This window comes from Antedon bifida, chromosome 1 (genome assembly GCF_963402885.1).
Source record: "Antedon bifida chromosome 1, ecAntBifi1.1, whole genome shotgun sequence".
Lineage (NCBI taxonomy): Eukaryota > Metazoa > Echinodermata > Crinoidea > Comatulida > Antedonidae > Antedon > Antedon bifida.
In genome coordinates, this window is record NC_136226.1 from 9,102,521 (window position 1) to 9,122,463 (window position 19,943).

At 35.8% G+C, this 19,943-nt stretch overlaps 2 protein-coding genes and 1 non-coding gene across 4 annotated transcripts; 2 read left to right on the top strand and 1 right to left on the bottom strand.

The window, feature by feature from the left end:
• Positions 1-110: 110 nt before the first annotated feature.
• Trnai-aau (transfer RNA isoleucine (anticodon AAU)) lies at positions 111-183 on the bottom strand. Its single transcript has one exon. It is a non-coding gene; the product is annotated as a tRNA-Ile (tRNA).
• Positions 184-10,452: 10,269 nt separating this feature from the next.
• On the top strand, positions 10,453-12,338 carry LOC144853643 (uncharacterized). Of its 2 annotated transcripts, none has more exons than XM_078711388.1 (3): positions 10,453-10,512; positions 11,114-11,341; positions 11,727-12,338. In XM_078711388.1, the coding sequence occupies exons 2-3, from the start codon at positions 11,159-11,161 to the stop codon at positions 12,135-12,137; spliced, it is 594 nt and encodes a 197-aa protein (XP_078567514.1). In that variant the 5' UTR covers positions 10,453-10,512; positions 11,114-11,158; the 3' UTR covers positions 12,138-12,338. The 2 variants fall into 2 exon arrangements, with proteins under 2 accessions (XP_078567514.1, XP_078567523.1); XM_078711397.1 differs by having other exon boundaries at positions 10,473-10,523.
• A 428-nt stretch (positions 12,339-12,766) lies between these two features.
• LOC144834469 (synaptic vesicle glycoprotein 2B-like) lies at positions 12,767-19,286 on the top strand. Its single transcript, XM_078689270.1, has 10 exons — positions 12,767-13,214; positions 13,663-13,843; positions 14,216-14,370; positions 14,725-14,855; positions 15,380-15,469; positions 15,676-15,777; positions 15,976-16,064; positions 16,163-16,650; positions 17,201-17,360; positions 18,285-19,286. The coding sequence occupies exons 1-10, from the start codon at positions 12,767-12,769 to the stop codon at positions 18,478-18,480; spliced, it is 2,040 nt and encodes a 679-aa protein (XP_078545396.1). The 3' UTR covers positions 18,481-19,286.
• Positions 19,287-19,943: the final 657 nt, after the last annotated feature.

The window sequence follows — 19,943 nt, forward strand, 5'->3', positions numbered from 1 at the left end:
AAAATTCAATTTAAAAACGGATTCAAACAACAACGAAATAAATATAAATAACAACTTTATCTTTTTTAAAAACATATGTGACAGGAATGCTAAAGAAAAAAAATATCACCTGGCCGATATGGGGCTCGAACCCATGACATTCGCGTTATTAGCACGACGCTCTGCCGACTGAGCTAACCGGCCTTGGCATGTTGAAAACCATCACAAAATGATACTTGACAGTTTACTCTCTGTATATACTTTTCTTGCTAGCTATTTTAAAGTTGTTAAAATTATAGTTGTTTTAGGCGGATAGTGAAAATGTAGAATGTATTAAATCTTGTCATCAAACACCTGTATGGCGGAAACCCAGACTGTTTGTGGTTCCTTTTTGGGCTAGCCTGTGGTACGAGGGCGCTAGACCACGTGTAAGACAGATATTATTACCAGCCTATACCATTTTGGCTATTGAGAATTCTCAAAGGTTTTATGTTTTTTCTACCTTTCTGGTAAATGTTCTAATCCAAATTGTATTAATACTAATCAGTAGTGACATTTATGCACACTTGCATACACATTCGCTCATTTTAGTTATTTACAGTACATTGATGTTATTTGTTGTATATTAAAGATGTATTGTCCCTTTGTCAAATTCCAAAAAAAAAAAAAAAAAGATTTCAAAAAAAAAGTGGGTCATTTTGAAGTATCATAATAGTTATTAACTTTCACCAAAAATTAGTGGGAAAAAAAATCATTTAACTGAAATACAAACGTTTTTTTGGTTCAAAAAATAACTTTGACTTCCAGTCAAAGTTTTCGATCAAAACATATCTCATAATGCAACGCGCTTATTTGGCTACTCTGTATGCATAATCATAAAACTTCCTCGCGATCTGTGTGAAAACACCCAGTCTCAACCGTGACGAGTTGTAAACAATCCTAATTAGCATCATGCATAATGTATACTCATGGTTTGAAATCTTTGTTTACTTTTTCAATTTCGATTTTCCAGACGAAATGTTATCAAATTAATTTAGCTGTTAATTACGCAAAATTTTTGTTTTTGTCTCGAATTTTCAACTTAAAGTGAATAACTTTAATATTACTTTGATATGGCCAATTTAAATTTATAATATTTTGACCTTCATTTTTTTGTGTTTCAAGGGACAATACATCTTTAAGTTTATTCTATTCTTTATCACTGTGCTCAAGTATACCACAATGACTATACACTTAGTCGAGAACAGTGGTAAACGGGATCGTATATTAATGTTATTTGTTATATTTTGTTAAGTTTATTCTATTCTTTATCACTGTGCTCAAGTATACCACAATGACTATACACTTAGTCGAGAACAGTGGTAAACGGGATCGTATATTAATGTTATTTGTTATATTTTGTTAAGTTTATTCTATTCTTTATCACTGTGCTCAAGTATACCACAATGACTATACACTTAGTCGAGAACAGTGGTAAACGGGATCGTATATTAATGTTATTTGTTATATTTTGTTAAGTTTATTCTATTCTTTATCACTGTACTCAAGTATACCAAAATGACTATAGTTGAGAACAGTGTTAAACTGGATCGTACATTAATGTTATTTTTGTATTTTGTTAAGTTTATCCTATTCTTTATCATCACTGTGCTCAAGTATACCAAAATGATTATAGTCGAGAACAGTGTTAAACTGCATCGTGTACTTGTGTTATTTGTTGTATATTGTTAAGTGTATTCTTTATTCTTATTAATTGTACTAAATGATTAAAACAGTAGTAAGCATAAGATTTCCCCACTCCTACATTAGCATGGTAGGACATTGTAATGGTCGCAGGTGGCTCAACTTTATTTATTACTGCAAAGGGATGGACATGGTCCTACTACCAACTTACCATCCAATAGTATTCCAGTAGGCCTACATTTCCTTTGCTACCAATCAGAATTCAGTAATTAAATGAACCCCTTAAGTTAACAAGGAAATCAGCATATCAGATTATACCAGTAGACTTCGTCGTACTGTGGTAATAGTTGAGAATTCTCAATAGTCAATTTGGTATGTTTTATATACCTGATCTGTGACATGTTCATAATCGTCGACTTGCCAAAAAAAAAACATTTGCGTTTTATTAAAACACACATGTCAATTTGACGAACAGGATTTAATTTCGTTAAGTATTTTGAAGAGCAAAACAAAACAATATCGATGGTTACCGTAATATTGCGTGTCATATCTGGTAAATATACTTGATGTGCTCGACTGTGCATTATGAGGTATAGTCATATACGGACATTTTGAAACTGCTGTGTGTGATTACTTTTAAAGCGTCATTCTAGACTAACATTCAAACGGTATTATAGTTTATTGATTACAAAACTACTTACGGAGAAAGTAAACAACCAATCAACAAATGACGTGTTTTGGGCACCTAAAACCTACTTGGCATTTTGTATTGGTTTGACGATTGTCATCATCCTAGGGAATGTGCTCGTTGTGTATGTTTGTATGCGAAAGAAGCTGTTTGAACACGCTACCTGGCGAATACAGCTAAGCCTAAGCTTCGTCGATATTATAACGGGTATATTGGTCAGTCTTGCAATATTTTGTTCTTTCAATTCGTTACCAATGACAGTAACTGGATGTGTTGTCTGGTTAATGACTTTTGTGTCTCTACATCATTTGCTGCTACTTGCGTCCGAACGTTATATCGCCGTTACGTATCCGTTACACCACGCGCAGTATATGCCGAACGCGCGCGTTGATAAACTGTTAGTCGTTACTTGGGTGACAGCGTTATTTATTTTTTTAACATGTTTAACCATCGTATATTATGTTGTTCAATATATTATTATTTTATACATTTTACAATTTGTGTACAGCATTGCCATGGTAACTGTAATGTGCGTGTTGCACTACAAGGTATTCAAAGTAGCCAAAACACAGCAAACGAAAATAACAGTTAATGTTCCAATAATAAACAGAATAATAGTTATTAGACCTAAAAATGAAACACGAGCAACAAAAACCAGTGCCATTATATGCTGTGTGTTTGTAGTAACAACAATCATATTCAACACATTATCTATTATATTCACGGCTTTTAATAGGCCTATGAAAAATGAAACCCATGACACTTTTCGTTACGTTTTAAATTTCTGCTTATAAGCTAACTCGGCTATTAACCCGTTTATTTATTGTATGAGGAATCGAGAGTTTCGCCGACAGTTGAAAGATACCTGCAGAATGTGAAACACATTTAAAATGTTTTGGTTGAAAACAACATTTATTCAGATTGTATGCCTACTGTACATTGACTAATTTGAGATTGCGAATAAATGAATATTATATAGACCTATTTAAGATTAAGCGGTCGTATATCGGATGGCGCGCGGTGGTATGCGTGGTTGGAGCAGAGTGTGGAACTGATATCTGATTGGCTGTTGATGTGGCAGTTGACGTTTCTCTAGTTGGTCGCGTTTTTAACAAATTTGATTGGAGCCTTTGACTTTTCTTAAATACATAGTCCTAACTAATTTGTTACACCAACTTGTGTATCTAAAGTCACTATAGCCTATTAATATTAAATATATTGATCGTCATCTTTCAGTTTTCGTTCATTCAATTCTGCGTGCAGAGAACGTGAGCTGGTGGTACACTAACGACTTAAGTACCGTACTCAATTTGTTAGAAATGGAATACAGTAACGAAACAGCGAGTGCTCATATGACCGGTTTAAACCATCCATTGCTTTTCACATTTTGGGTTTGTTTGTCGCTGGTCATCATCTCTGGAAATTCTCTCGTTGTTTATGTTGCCGTCAAGAAGAGAATGTTCGAGAATGGAACATGGCGTATCCAGATTAGTCTCAGTATTGTTGATTTACTTTCTGGTTTTGTGGGTTTAATGTGCTCAATCGTTATAATATTTTTCGACAAAACCAGGTTAGCGATTTCTATTCTTGAAGGCGGTACATGTTTCCTGACGTTGTTATCTCTACAGCATTTGTTAATTATTGCGTTTGAACGTTACATTGCCGTTACGTATCCGTTACACCACGCGCAGTACATGCCGAACGCGCGCGTCGATAAAATCATACTGGTTTTTGGTTGGGGATTCGGACTGGCCGTCAAAACATTCTCTGTGTATGTCTACTACCACTTAGACGCAAACCTGTCGTACTTAATCCAAACCAGTTACGATGCTTTGGTCATAGTGGTGCTAAGCTTACTACACTATATTGTTTACAAAACTGCTAAGGCACAGCAACGGAAAATAACCCCGCTAACCAAATCGAATGATGCTAATAAAAAGGATGATGCGCAGGCTACAAAAACTACAGTTATCATATTTTCGATGTTTTTGGTATGCTTTGTACCATTAATCATTTACCAGTTTTACCTGTGCACGTCAACAACCATTGACGCGAGATACACTCGTCAGGCTAGCATGTTGGAATCGTCTATTATGTGTCTACACTACGCTAACTCCGCCATGAACCCGTTAGTTTATTCCATCAGAAATCGAAAGTTTAATCAACACTTGAAGAAGATGTTTAAACCAAACTTTTTAAGGAAAAAAGTCGATGATTCGGTATCGTCCTCAGTAACGTAACGGCGGAATCTGACTTCTGTATTCGCGCAGCTGTTACGCAAGTCTGACGTTAATTGGTGATTACGTATCATACGCGTAAGGAACGCGCAAGTACCAAGAGCAAAAAAAAAAATGTAAATGTATTATATATTAACTGTGAAGACTGCATTTTACCGTGTATAAGATCGCTAGAACGCAGCAAAATAAAATATTCTCAAACGATGTTATTACCACCGAAAGGACACACCGCCGAAAAGAAATTCGGGCAACGAAAACTACCATTACCATAGTCTTAATGTTTTTCTTGGGACATTTACCATTGATTATATACCATATTTACGTATCCATATTTTTGTCTGAGTCAATGCCAAACTATTCGTTACATCTGTCCCACTTAGAGTCGGTTCTTATCTCTCTAGAATATTCCAATTCCATGTCGAATCCTTTCGTTTATTCCATTTGTAATCGAGAATTTAACAGTCATTTGAAACAATTCTTTAAACACTAAGCAGAATGTTAAGCTTGACTCCGCCCACTAGGACGCAACACAATGACGTACGTACAACAGTTGACCAATCAAAACAACCTGTTTCAGTGTGGCAGTCATGATTGGTTAACATTGTTCACGTGTTGTTTACGTAATCAAAACGTTCAGTACAAGATCACGGTTGGGTTTGACATTTTCTATTGCGAGCAGCTTATCTCAAGTTCGAACAGTTTTGTTAGTAGGAGATAAGGGGGAATCCGTTACGTTGGCGCTGCTGATTTGGCGCGCGCGCACAGGCACGCGAACTATCTATTTCTTCAACAGTGCTCACCAACACGCTCGTGTGACATTTGAGTTGTGTTTTCTGATTGTAGTCATTCGTTGTTTTAAAATGTACAACATAACGTCTGTGGACTTCGTGGCAGATCACACGTTGTTTTCTACATGTTGGTTTTTGTTATCGTTCATCATAATCGTTGGAAACCTTCTTGTCATCTACGTTTCTACGAAATCAAGATTATATAGGAACGGTATATGGCGTATCCAACTAAGTCTGAGCGTTGTAGACTTAATAACTGGCATTTTGGGTATTCAATGGTTGCTAGGGTTTAACATTAAAAGTACAACTATATTTATAAGGTTGGTTATGAGTGGAAGTACCTACAGCATGATTTACGTATCTCAACAACATTTAATGGTTCTGGCTATAGAGCGCTACGTAGCCGTGACATATGCATTACGTCATGCGCATCTCCTACCGAATGAACGCATTGATAAACTCATATTGTTTGCGTGGTTATCGGGAATGTGTATTGGAATGTTCATAACAATCATGTATTATTATATAGATGTACACACATATTACGTTTGTATGTCAATTTATGACGTTACAATATTAGTGATTTTGTTTGTACTACATTATACTGTCTATACGTCCGCAAGAAAACAGCAACGCAAGATTTCGTCATTAGCATGTTCCGTCGACGATCGGTCGAACAAGAAAAAAGAGATCCGAGCGACTAAAACAAGCATTATCATTTTCACAATGTTTTTTGTTTGTTATCTGCCAATTACCATCTACCATTTGATAGTAAGTATAGTAATAAGGGGTGACGCACGTCGTCAGAACCCTTCCATCTTGGAATTGATTCCTAATATGTTCATGTTCGCTAATTCAGCAATGAATGCATTCGTGTATTCTATTAGAAACCGAGAATTTAAAAGACAGTTAAAATTGGTTTTTAAAAAATAAATAATAACAACTGCGTGTACCTACCGTGTTCTTCCCTCCCCATCCCCTCCTCGAAATGCCCTCTACAATTTGGAAACATTTTGATTTGCGACGACCTAGGAACTTTTGATGTCGTCGTCCATCTCTGAATGCATTTCGATTGACGCGATGATCGTCGAGGACCTACACAATAACCCGGTTAAAATACGTAGTTATATACCGTAATGTCTGTGATAACATAATCCATGTCGTCACCTGGTGTCGACCAAATAAGGTCCTACGACCCAAACACAACGTTGTGAATATAATTATAGTACCTTCATATATGACATCGTAAGTGCTAGGACGTCGCAAAATCGAAGCTCCCTAACGGTGGTTGGTACCGTACACGCAACAACACAAGACGCATACGCAACAACAAAAGACGCACACGCAACAACACAAGACGCACACGCAACAACACAAGAAGCACACGCAACAACAACAGACGCACACGCAACAACACAAGAAGCACACGCAACAACACAAGACGCACACGCAACAACACAAGACGCACACGCAACAACACAAGACGCACACGCAACAACACAAGACGCTTACGCAACAACACAAGACGCATACGCAACAACACAAGACGCATACGCAACAACACAAGACGCACACGCAACAACACAAGACGCACAGGCAACAACACAAGACGCACACGCAACAACACAAGACGCACACGCAACAACACAAGACGCACACGCAACAACACATGACGTACACGCAACAACACATGACGTACACGCAACAACACATGACGCACACGCAACAACACAAGACGCACACGCAACAGAACAAGACGCACGCGCAACAACACAAGACGTACACGCAACAACACAAGACGCACACGCAACAACACAAGACGCACACGCAACAACACAAGACGCACACGCAACAACACAAGACGCACATGCAGCTGCTCTAGTAATTTGACCAATCATGACAAACGGTTGATTAAAACTGTTCTTTGAAGTAGTATTACTGTAGTTTATTAACTTTTTGAGATGTTTGACGGCAATACTTGAATTCGATCCAAAAACTGACAACTTCAAAAAATATGATTGACGTGTACTTCATATTTCCCTACTTGAACAGTGTATTGCAATTCTAATATTATTGGAACAAACATTACAATTTTAGTAATTTCTGCTAGAGATTGACGACAGAAATCGATTGTCTTTCTTCAGTACAATATTAAACGTTGAGGCGACAAGATAGTTGCCAACAAAACAGAATAATTGTGATGAGGAAAACTCCAAATAGTGCCATCATCAACTATTTCATAGGAAAACAACCTGGGAGACCTGTTGCGAAAACCACAGCACATAGAAGACGACCGATATAGTAGATAGTTTTTGCTTGTGGTTCCGGAAACTATCTACATTTGTTTCATCTTGTTTGTTTTGTGTGCCTTGCATTTTAGCGTTTACAAAGTTGCTAAAAAACAGGAACGACACATTTTCTCAATTCGTGTTATTGGTAAAAATGAACGAGCAAACAAGAACGAAATGCGAGCTACGAAAACAAGCATCATAAATTTTTCAATGTTTTGCTCCTTTAACCGTGTATTATATCCACTCAACAATTTCGTACTATCGTCATCAGAACGATTCGATTATCTTTGCAACTGTGGACTTGATTCTTGTCGGTTTGTTGTACGCCAATTCTTTCATGAACCCTCTTGTTTACTCTATGCGAAATCGAGAGTTCAAACGAGAATTCAAACGTATTTTGAAAATATAAAAACAAAGAAACAAACTAAATAGATATTTAATTGCAGATTACAATTTAGCGTTATAGCGCCATCAATGGTTGAGACGCGAGAAACTTTTACATGATACCCAAAGATATAATATCTTTACATTACTGTTATGTACAACATTAATATACATTAATGTAGATTATTAAAATATTTTTGTTAGCAAAATAAGAATGTTACTTGGCCTATTACAATGTACAAATGACGTCATAGAATGTATCATAATGAGGAACTGCTGTACATTCATGTTGTTGTATTGTGTTTATTAAAGAACCTCATATTACCATGTGTTGTTACTCTCAATTACTAAAGCTCTGTTTACACTATCAAACTTTATATGATAAACAGTGTGATGTGTCCAATTATGGTAGTGATATGACATCATCATGTCCATATATGGACACATCATATTTGTTTGTCACATAAAGTTTGATAATGTAGATATAGCTTTAGAGTAATTAATATAATATTAAACAATGGTCTTACTGTAATGAACGGAACATATTACTAAGATTTATGTTTTATTTTCACAAAGCACTTTTGATAAATCACAAACATTTTGTCACAAATAAATTTGGTCGGTCGAATAATGTTAAGAACCACAGTCACCGCTGAGGTCTTGTTTGGTAATTGGCGGAATTGGTTAACAGCAGCACCTTCGAGACCCAACATCAAAGTGTCCCCTGAATTATATGTGCTAGCATCTATTGCCATTCGCTCGTTTAAAGGGAAAGTGTCCCCTTAATAAGGGTGTCCCCTGAATGGGGTTTCCCAAAGGAGGGGTTAAGTGTGGGCCCACTTGGACGTAAATCAATGACGTACGCGCAACGCGAGTCAAGTCAAATTAGTCCATCCATCGCGTCATCTTACTTGCGCGGCGCGCGTACGTCCTTAAGCTTGGTTCCCACTAACAACGCAACGTAAGCGCAACGCAAGTGATTTGACCAATCACAAGCGATGGATTATCCAAGCTTCGCTTCTGATTGGTCAATGCGTCTCTAGTGGGGACCACGCTGTACGCGCTTAAGTGTGAACCAAGTTTGATTAATATTTTTAAAAGATTGTTAAATTCCCGTTTGCACATTTTTAATACATAATAAGCAATTTATATCCATAAAGTGTTACGTTATTCAACCAATCGGAGAGCTTGGTTTATCAAGTTACTCTACGCTTCCGTGAGCTCACGATCCAGAAGAATTGAACTGAATGCAAATTTATAAAGCAGAGCAGAACAGAACAGAACATTAATTTTCAAAACGTATAGAGGGCGCTACACAACTTTTTAATATAATAATAAATATTTTTGAACAGAATATCAATATTTAAGATCTTTCTTTTTACTTTTCACCACTGTGTGGATCTAAACCACTCCACACTCACAACCAACCTTCGTCTAATTCCCACCCTCATCTATTAGTAGACTGCATCTGGTTTCATCACGCTAATTTACTGATTAATATCGTAGATAAGACCGTCTTTTCGCCATCAATGTCCCAAGAGGACATACTCATTAAGAAGCTTTATCATCGCGGTAGCTATAGTTCTAAGGCCGACAGTTTTGGGAATTTGTAAACTCGACTGTAATTTATAGGTCCCAGCTGCTGGACCCAAAAAACGTCTGGGAAAAGGGAGTCTATGAGGGCTCACGGTTGAACGATTTTGGATTTTCGCCCTTTGATTGGTTGACGCGAATCAACAGACTGTGAAAGAATCTCACTTGTACCACCGTGAAGTCAGTTGCATGCCTACAGGTTGAGGTCATACACACACACAGCTAGCACATTAAAGTTAAAAATTGACCATTTTTAAATGCCATTTTTTAACTAGTAGATTAATATTTTTTGCAAATAATACATTGTTGGAAAGGTACACATGTCTTTCAAATGCTGTTGAAAATTAGCAGAAATATCAATTATTCAATGAAATACAACCAGATTACTAACACCCACCAAAATGGGCATGATGTAATTTATAATTAAATAGCTATGTTAGATTTTGTGTATTTTTGCGATTAACCAACATATTTTTATTTTGTTACACGTTTCCATGGTAACAAAAACATATTTTCTATAAATTATTAATATATCTGAAGAAAGAACAATGATTAATTTTAAAATGTCGAGCGGCGTTTTTTGTAAGAAATATTTCTTGTTTATGATGGATTCTCATATGGGCGGCCATTAGGGCCAAAATAGACAAACGTTGCCGTACGAACAATTCCGCTCCAGTAAGCCAAACTAATGGCCGCCCATATTCTCAAACATTTTTAGCGGTGTGCAGCACATATATTAAAAAACGCAAAGACAAACATATCAAAGATATAAACAGATGTTATTATTAGTTTTGCTGGTAGATACTTAACTGACATATACCAGTGGTTATGGCGACCGTATTGAGCACCGGCAGCAGGTCGATTTAGTGGTAGGTAAAATGTAAGTATAAACTCAAAGAGCTGTAGGACCTAGTGATCACTAGTTGGGGACCGTACCCCAATATACCCCCTACCCGATATAGATTAAAAATCACAACCAGGAGGTATTCTTATTAATATTATTGGTGTCCTGATTACTGTTTCTTTATTTATAAGTTTATCCCACCCTTTATTTATCAGAAAACCAGGCATTACGCGGCCTACACCAGGTAACATTCCTATTAGAGTCGTGGTGAATTTGTTGTGTCTTTTTGTATTCATTTACTTGTGTCAACAAGACAAGACATAGTATATTATTTAATTAACATGATTCATATTATCTGTCACCTAAATGGGACATTTTGTTGATTCTTCCTTTACACTAAAAGTGTATATAGCCTAATTCAACTACCTTTATAAATACCCTTTCTTCCTACATTATAGTATTATTGTGCACATATGTCACTATTTTAGAACCTTTTTTTCTGGATGATCATGACATTGTCTTTAATTTGTGCCGAAATGTTTGCCTTTGTGCTAGCTGACGCCCTATACCTTCCGCAGGCCTATATTTAACTAATTATTAACGAACAATAATAACCTCTTCTTCAGGTATGTCTAGTACTGTGGACAGGGATACTACACTATCGATGAGACATGTACTTATTAATGTTCATTATCTTAGTGGGATCGTGCTTATCTCAAGAGAACAGCAATCCTCTCGTTAAATGTCCGGTATTGAGATATGCAGACGGCTGCAGTGTCCCTAACCATTTACCAGCACCGTATAAAGACACATTTCAACCAGCGTGCAACCGTCACGATTTGTGTTACAAATGCGTAAGTTGACGTTAAAATGTTTAAATAATACTTGCATCGGTTAGCCACAGTGTGGTCGGTCCAAGTCCTCTGTTTCTACATTCCCAATATGGTATAAGCCCGTACAGCAAGAACAGTGAATTACGGTATTCCTAATATACAGTATTTATTTGAATTTCAAATGCTAGTTAAAGATGGTAGGCCTATAATCACGAAAGTGTGATTTTCAAACTTCATAAATAAGGGGACACTTATTTTCTCAGTCCTTGACATGATCCATGCATGTTCAGTTCAAACAATTATACGGTTGCAGAGTCATATTTTTTATACGGTTGTGTATAGACTAATTCGCGATGTACACATTATCCGATAGTTTTTAAAAGTATAATTTCAACCTTTTTTAAAGGGTCAACAATACGGGTGGAATAGGCAAATATGTGACAAGGAATTCTACCTAGATATGCAGAAGTTCTGTGCCGATACAACCTTACCAGCTATCTGCCATTTGAACGCAGCCATATACTACGAAGCGGTGAAGCTTCTTGGAGGATCATCCTACTCTAGTCTATCCCCTGAACTCTGCCAGAATCCATGCGTAATTCCTTATGCAAAACCCGTATCGTTCGTCTCTCACTCTGTGGTTGAACACCAGGTAGATGCAGTCCTCCAAAAGTGGGAATTGAATAAAAATCACGTGGATAAACTAACGATGAGTTTTCGTAATGTAGCCAATCAAACGGAAACTCCGAGTGACGTAGCTTCACGGGTTTTAACAGACATACTGACGAATAAACGACTAAAATCTGTAGACGTGTAAACACGGCAACGATTAGACCCATATATTTATTTCGCCCATCTGAGCTATTTACATTCTTATAAATCCAAAAAGAAAAGAGTACAACAATGAAATTAACCAATATAAAATATGTCGAAGTATTCAAGTTCAAAATGTAACAACTACTATCTACAATACCATTTTTAACTCGTAATTTATTTAATACACTGATACAGTAATAAAATGTTTATCCATACTATAATCTGTTTTTACACGACAACAAAATGAAAGCTATAGCATATCAAATAATAGTACATTCAATAAACTAAGATACATTATTAGTGCAGTTTTGTTATTTCTTTACCACTAATTCAAAATAAACACACAAGACACATCAAAGCCGAGCAACATGCTAATTTTATTATAAACACAAAATTCCGATTTCTGCGTGTGTCAAATTGTTCATTTTCTTTTGTTTCAAACTATTTTTCGGATGAGTAGGTAACATTACTGGATGATCATTCCATGGAGTGATAACCATTGTCTAATCTAGCGTAAATCGATATTGTTAAATCTGTACCTCTATTGTATTATATCGATTACCAACTAGGGGTGCTGGTGGGTATAGGGAACAGGCTACGTACACTACATCAAAACAAATGGAATTAAATATGGATAACGCTGGGTTTCCATCTGAAAGCCAGACTCCTCGTCGAGTCACGTTTTCGCGTAACGAAGAAGTTGTCAAGCAAGATAACGTACTGTTTGACATTACGGATCCCCAGCCGAGACCCTCTGACGTTTCATACGTAACCGTTAGCCTAAGTGACAACGAAGGCCCATCTCCCCACAACGATGGAGGAACCCGCGTCATCAACACAAGGAACGCTGTCCCCGGTGGACATCATGTGGATACGACGATAGAAAAATCTGCCCAGCTCTCAAGCATATATGAAGGCTTCCTTTCGAGGGTGGGATTTGGAAAGTTCCATTTTGTTTTACTGGTAGTCATTGGATTGTGTTTGTTTTATTGTGGTTTATGGATGGTAGTAGTCGGATACTATGTACCTGATATTGTAAGAGATCTGTGTCTAACGGAAAATGACACTGGGTGGCTACGTAAGTAATATTGGTGTCATTATACAGTAAGGAACTCAACAGAAATTTAAATATAAATGTAGTTCAAGGAGTAGTGATTGATTATAGGATTGTAGACCTACAATACTCATGTGATTGATTATGTGCACTAAAACGTTTAGCTTAATGATATAAATACTCCATGGTTAAGACATGATATAATAACATTGGCCTATTCTTGCAATACTACTAAGAAAGCATTTAATGGGCCAAATGTTTAATAATAACGTATGTAGAATCCCTCACTTGGTACACCCCTTCAGGAGACACCATGGACGTATAGTACTAAAGTCCATCAAGGCACTCATTTTAAGGAACACTTTACTGTATTTATAACTATGTTATAATAACAATTTCATAATATAGAGGGTACGAAAGTTTCAACAAATTAGTTTACTTTCTATAAATCATTTATGATTATTATTTATAGGTGGGAGTATTTTTGTCGGACCCCTGACATCAGCGATTGTGTGGGGATGTGCATCCGATTTGTCTGGACGCAAGCCCATACTGGTAACATCCTTGGTTGTTGCCGGTATTTTTGGCCTTCTAAGCTCAGTTGTCGAATCTTACGGTGCTATGGTGTTCTCGTTAGTATTGTGTGGAATCGGGTAAGTTTAATACGAAAACTCGTATACAGAATGACGATCACGTTGATGATTAATTGAATTAGAACCCATGGTATAGGGACGCCTACGGGACCTAATAAATAAGGGTTTCTGAATGGATGGGCAGAGTCCTAATGCATTATATCGCCCTTCAGTCGTTCAAGTGTCCGCTTTTGGAGCATGTCCTGAATAGGTGTGTCCCAAAGATTGTTCACTGTATATTAACCAAACCTTTTGTCTATCAAGGCAAATTGATAGGATGAAACATACAATAATACAGTTATGTTTAGTGGTTTGGATTAATGTCTATTTATATTATTGTATTGATGTAACAAAATGAATAAAAATCGTTTTTATTTATTTATTTTATTACAGACTTGGAGGTGTTATTCCAGTTTCCATTGTCTATTATTATGAATTCCTGCCAAAGAGTTTTCGTCTCAGACATTCTGTAGTACCAGTTATATTTATTGTGTTGGGCAGTTTATTTGTTCCACTAATAACCACTGGATTAGCTTCATACGAAGTCAGTACGTATTTATATGTAGATGAAACAAATGTTTATGATTAATAAAGACTAAATCCATTTCTTTTGATATATTACATGACTATTATATTGTTTGAAGGTTTGCATGGCAAAATCAAAAAAAAGTTGATATAAAGTTTGAGGTGCACCTCATTCTGAACAGAACTGTTGAGTTTCTCGAAGTTTTGATCAATATGCTTTGATCGTCCTCACTCAATGAAATTTATATTTTGACATAGAATTTAAATTCAAAATAGGACCTTGCTAGAAATCTCTATCGTGCACGGCTCATCCGAGATTTTTTTTAAACCAAAAAACAACGTATACATCTTTTTTACTGTTTTTGTCTCTCTTACAGCAATTCACTATTACGATAACAAACCATTTGAAGCCTGGAGGATTTCACTGATTCTGTTTTCTCTCATGTGTGTCTGTCTGGCTGGTGTTGTTTTCTTTGTCTTACCAGAAAGTCCAAGGATTCTAATACAGGTTAGAAACCAGAAAGACACTTATATTTACAGGGGATACATGAGTATCCAAGCTAGAAAAGAGAGAGGCCTAATTTTGCTTTGTTTCAAAGGTTGTTTCTTTTTAAGCGAGTCTTTTTCAAGAATCTCCGGATGATCTATGATTAATTTATCTTTTTCAAATACAGTTTTTACAGTTAAATTAGAATCATACAAATGTGTTGTGCTTATATATGTATATATTTTTATGTTGCTTTTGTTTTGTTTCTTTTCATTATTTTGCTTAACTGTTAGGCCTATATTGTTTTATTTTGGTTGAACCACTAACGACAGTGTGTGCCACTGATAAAAAAGTGATGACCAATAAATAAATACACTACTTACTAGTAATATCGAATTTATTCACCTTCATGTTACTGAAAAAATCCTACACGCAATGCCATTACAAAGTTCTCCTTAATTCTCTATATAATTAAATGTGACAATTTCTGAATTTAGGCCTATATTACAACAAATCGATAACTGATGATATTGCTTTATTTACAGGGCGGTATGTGGATGGAATGTGTCGATATATTGGCGAAAATTCATAAATGGCACAAAGGAAAAACAGGCAATGACCTATTTAGACAAGAGGTATGAACCAGGAAAAAGTATCACTCTTCCCAAATGAACACAATTGTTGTTGTCGTGAAGTGCAGAATCGATCCGCACCATTCAATTCGACGTTTGCCTCGTACCTCAATGTACCGTAACTGGCTCAACATTCACTCTTTATAATAATCTTTTACATACTAACTTTTTTGTTTTCGTATTTTACTAAACTCGTTATGTATTTTTAGATGAACGAGTCTGATTTACGTCGTCTTGCACCATCTTTACCGTCAGTGGACTCAAAGGCGAATGAAACGTACATACAAAAGTGTGTTAACTGGATGAAAAAAGTAAGTCCAATTTGATAAATAACCGGGTCATGTTTATCTATGTTTTTAAATTACGGTAAGACTGGAGAGCAAAATGAAGAATAAATGTCATGGCGTTATACTTTGATTCGAGGATCGGACGCGATTAAGATGAAAGTTTTGAAATAGACCTTATCAAAATTTAAAATCATGCTAATTTATGTTACATTATTATTTTAGATTATATCAAAATTAGGAAAAGTATTAAGTCAGCCCCTGTCACAGTACACGAACCCGTTGGTTGTTTGTGTTTTCTGTTTCTCTTTCGGGTGAGTAAACATTCTTTATTTAACATTGCCATGGTGGTCAGAGCCATCACTTTTGGACATTGTTGTGTTTTAATATCGATTATTGTAACTGCATTTAGATTTATTGGTTGGACATTATGGTTCCCAGTGGCAATCAACTCCTTACAAACAGACGTCTACCAAGAAAATCAACAGATTTCAAAATACAATAACCTGAGTGACGATACCTATCCGAACGACATCAGTATACATCGTTTTGAATACGTCACATTCACCAACGTAACGTTTAACAACTTAGTGATCAGTGATACCGAGTTCTATCGCTGTACCTTCGAAGATTGTACGTTCAACAATATCCTTTCAACAACTACGATTTTCAACCGCTCAACTCTTATCAACACTCTCTTTGAGAGAACGGACTTTCAAGATCATAATTTTATAGACACGGAGAATCGAGTGTTTCTAGACACCCGGGGATGTAGCTCAGTAGTCTCATTTGCCCCTACGGAGGCCTATTGGAAAATGTTTGCGGGCGCTCTATGTGGTGTCGTCAGCGTCGGAATAGGAATTGGTGTTTTGGAACTACTTGGTCCAAAGTTTCTATTTGGTAAGAAAAAAACGAAACAAAATGTTCTTGTCATGTTGATAGTGGTGGTGGTTGTTGTTTGATGACGATGACAGTATCGATAAAAATAATAGTGGTGGTGGTATTGATAATAGACATAAACGAGTTAAAGATATATTGTCCCCTAAAAAATATTTTTTTTAAAGTTTGTTTTTATATGCCATTTTAATGTCACATTATAGTTAGGCCTATGCACTTTGACAAAAAACTGGATCCAAAAAAAATTATTTACCTGAAAAAAGAAAAAATGTAATTAAAATAAAAAAATACTTAAAATTGTTTTTTTGTTAAAATTAAACGTTTCTTTTGTCTTTTTATAAGTGAAATAATTTGTTTCTTTTTTTTTACAGAATAAATAACTTTATTAAAACTGCAAAATGGTCTATTTAAAGTCCGATTTTATTAATCTTCATTTTTCATGTTTTTTGGGAAACAATACATCTTTAATATAATGATAAACGAACGACGTTCAAACGGACATAGGAAACGTATAAGGAATAAAGTTAAAATATTTTTTTCAATATTGTTATAGTTATTGTATCAGGGTTAACAGCGATTGTAGTGTGCTTTGCATGGACAGCTAACAGTGTGGGTGCTGGTGCTACACTTAATGCCTTCTTCCAGTTATGTGCCACGCCCGGATGGTGCGTGCTCGTTGCACTCACGACTGCGTATTTTCCAACAAGTAACAGGTAATTTGGGTTTATTTATCGCTGTATGCAAAGTCTCCATGCGCTTACAATTTTTAATATCATGCTGTAGGTATAAGTTATCACACTTAACCAGGATCCGATGGGTGTAGGCCTAGTGTTGAACAATTAAAAAACACTATAACTTTTTCGGGATTCCCTACGAACCTATAGTCCGAATTCGGGCGTTAGTGGTTTAGGCTACGTGCCACATATATAACTTATAGGGAACAATATCCCCTGTCCAAACCATGACTGCTCAAATATAATGGTGTGATATAATCAGCACGCCAGTAAAAAAAGATTCTGCTTTATATGATTTTGTTTACCTTTGTTAAATACCTGTCTCTATCCTGGTGGTCTGTCTATACACATGTTTCACGTTTATTAAACAAAGTTTAACCAAGGCAGTTGTTAATTAGATTGCCTGTTTAACGCAAATATTACGTCCAGTATAGACAGGTTTAGCCGTTACACCATTTTAATAATAACAGAAAATAAACTTATATCGGAAATGGTGTTAGTTGGTTATCAGTAACTCACCGCCATAATAGTCTCCGTGTGATGATATATGAGGTATTAAAGATAACGATAATCGTTGTTTTATTTTCACTTCAAGATGTATTTTAACAGGAAAGAATGTAAACAGTAAACACGAAGCAGCTAGCACCATTTCGTGGTCGTTTGACGCGTGTGTCACTGCCGCACGATTTTCATTAAGCTCTGTCTACACTATCAAACTAGTTTGACGACAAAAAAAATGTGATGTGCCTAAATATGGTAGTGATCTGCCCAAATATGATAGTGATATAAAATCATCATATCCATATATGGGCACATCACGTGCACATAAAGTTTGATAGTGTAGACAGAGCTTTAGAAATATGAAATTGTTTCCAATAATATGTCATAATTAATATTTTTAAGGGGATCGGCTGCTGGACTAATGGTTACCGTGGCAACAGCGGGCGGACTGATTGGCATAGGCATAATGGGAAGTCTTTCGTTTGATGTTAGCGAAGCATTACGCATTATTTTAACTGTTCTTTTGCTGATCGTTACAGTAGTTGTAACTTTTATGAAGATTGTAGATCCACGAGAAATCATGACTTCGACCTTCTAATAATGCAGAGAATTTGCGGTTGGAGCAACGACTCTGTCACGATTTGAACCAAGTGCCATGGAAAGTTCACTGATAACCAGAAGAGGATTCCTTTACGAGATACCACATCCGTTTGGAGTGTCAATTAAAACAGTAGAACTCCTCCTTTGACACACCCATATTCAGGGGACACCCTTTTATGTCTAACTAACGCCTTTTAGTTTAACACTATGGCCAATCCATATTCAAGTAACACTTTGATTGGTCCCGCGGTAGTCTCCCCTTATATAGGGAATTAGATTAAGAGAACAGTGAAGAAAGAAGGGCCAAATAATATTGCGAAGATGGCCTATTTCATTTATAATCTCTAGTATAAGATGTCGACATGGTAAATATTTAAATTCTAAAATGCAACAGTTTTACTGTGTATATAACAATGAAAATAAGTAAATAGTTTAGAATAGATTTGAATATTAGGTTAGGATGGATACTTGTAAGAATACTTAAATTGCTGGATTATTTTATTGTCAATTAAAATGTATTTCAATTACTATAACGTGCCGTGGCGCCCTCATCGTCACTTTATTACAAACTTTAAAATGAAACTTTTTTTAAAGAGAAAGCGGAAATAAAGTTTTGTTACAAATAATAATTATGAATTAACTAAAATCACTCATACAATGCTGGGAAATTATTACAGAAAGATTAAATTTAGAAAGTAAATTCGATAAAAGGATTTAGCATAATCTGGTTGGCATTGTATTCGTATGGAATTGTCGATTATGCTTATGAATAATGACTTAGCTTAAAACTTAAAATATATCATTAGAAACAATGTGTTGAGTGATCAATTAAATAATAAAATTATAATAATTAGTAGCATTAATCTGCATTATGTAGATAATGATTAGGTAATAGAATGGTGGTGGCGGTTATGATTAGGATGACGACGAACGACGATGATGACGATGACGATGATTATGAAGTTGATGATGATGACGATGATTATGAAGTTGATGATAATGAAGATGATGAGGACGATGATGATGATGACGATGATGACGATGATTACGATGATGACGATGATGATGATGACGATGATGATCATGATGACGATGATGATGATGATGATGACGATGACGATGACGATGATTATGAAGTTGATGACGATGATTATGAAGTTGATGATAATGACGATGATGATGACGATGATGATGATGATGATTATGAAAATGATATTAATGATAATTGTGATAATACGACGCCCGTTATTGATTAAGGGAACAATGAAGGAAGGGTCAAACAATATTACGAAAATGGCCTTTTTATTGAAAATCTCTAAAAGAAGATATCGACATTGATTGTAGGCCAAAATATTTAAATTCTAAAAATGCAACTGTTTTTTATCAAAGTAAACGTCACAAAGGACAAGTATATTGTGGACATATCGTTTACTAATTCTAAGGTTAGATTAACTAAACATG

Bases quoted from the DNA above. Each gene is read 5' to 3' on its own strand.
- LOC144853643 (XM_078711388.1), top strand. From the start codon at position 11,159: ATGTACTTATTAATGTTCATTATCTTAGTGGGATCGTGCTTATCTCAA. The intron at 11,342-11,726 runs GTAAGTTGACGT...CCTTTTTTAAAG, and splicing joins ACGATTTGTGTTACAAATGC to GGTCAACAATACGGGTGGAA.
- LOC144834469 (XM_078689270.1), top strand. From the start codon at position 12,767: ATGGATAACGCTGGGTTTCCATCTGAAAGCCAGACTCCTCGTCGAGTC. The intron at 13,215-13,662 runs GTAAGTAATATT...TATTATTTATAG, and splicing joins AAATGACACTGGGTGGCTAC to GTGGGAGTATTTTTGTCGGA. The intron at 17,361-18,284 runs GTAATTTGGGTT...AATATTTTTAAG, and splicing joins TATTTTCCAACAAGTAACAG to GGGATCGGCTGCTGGACTAA.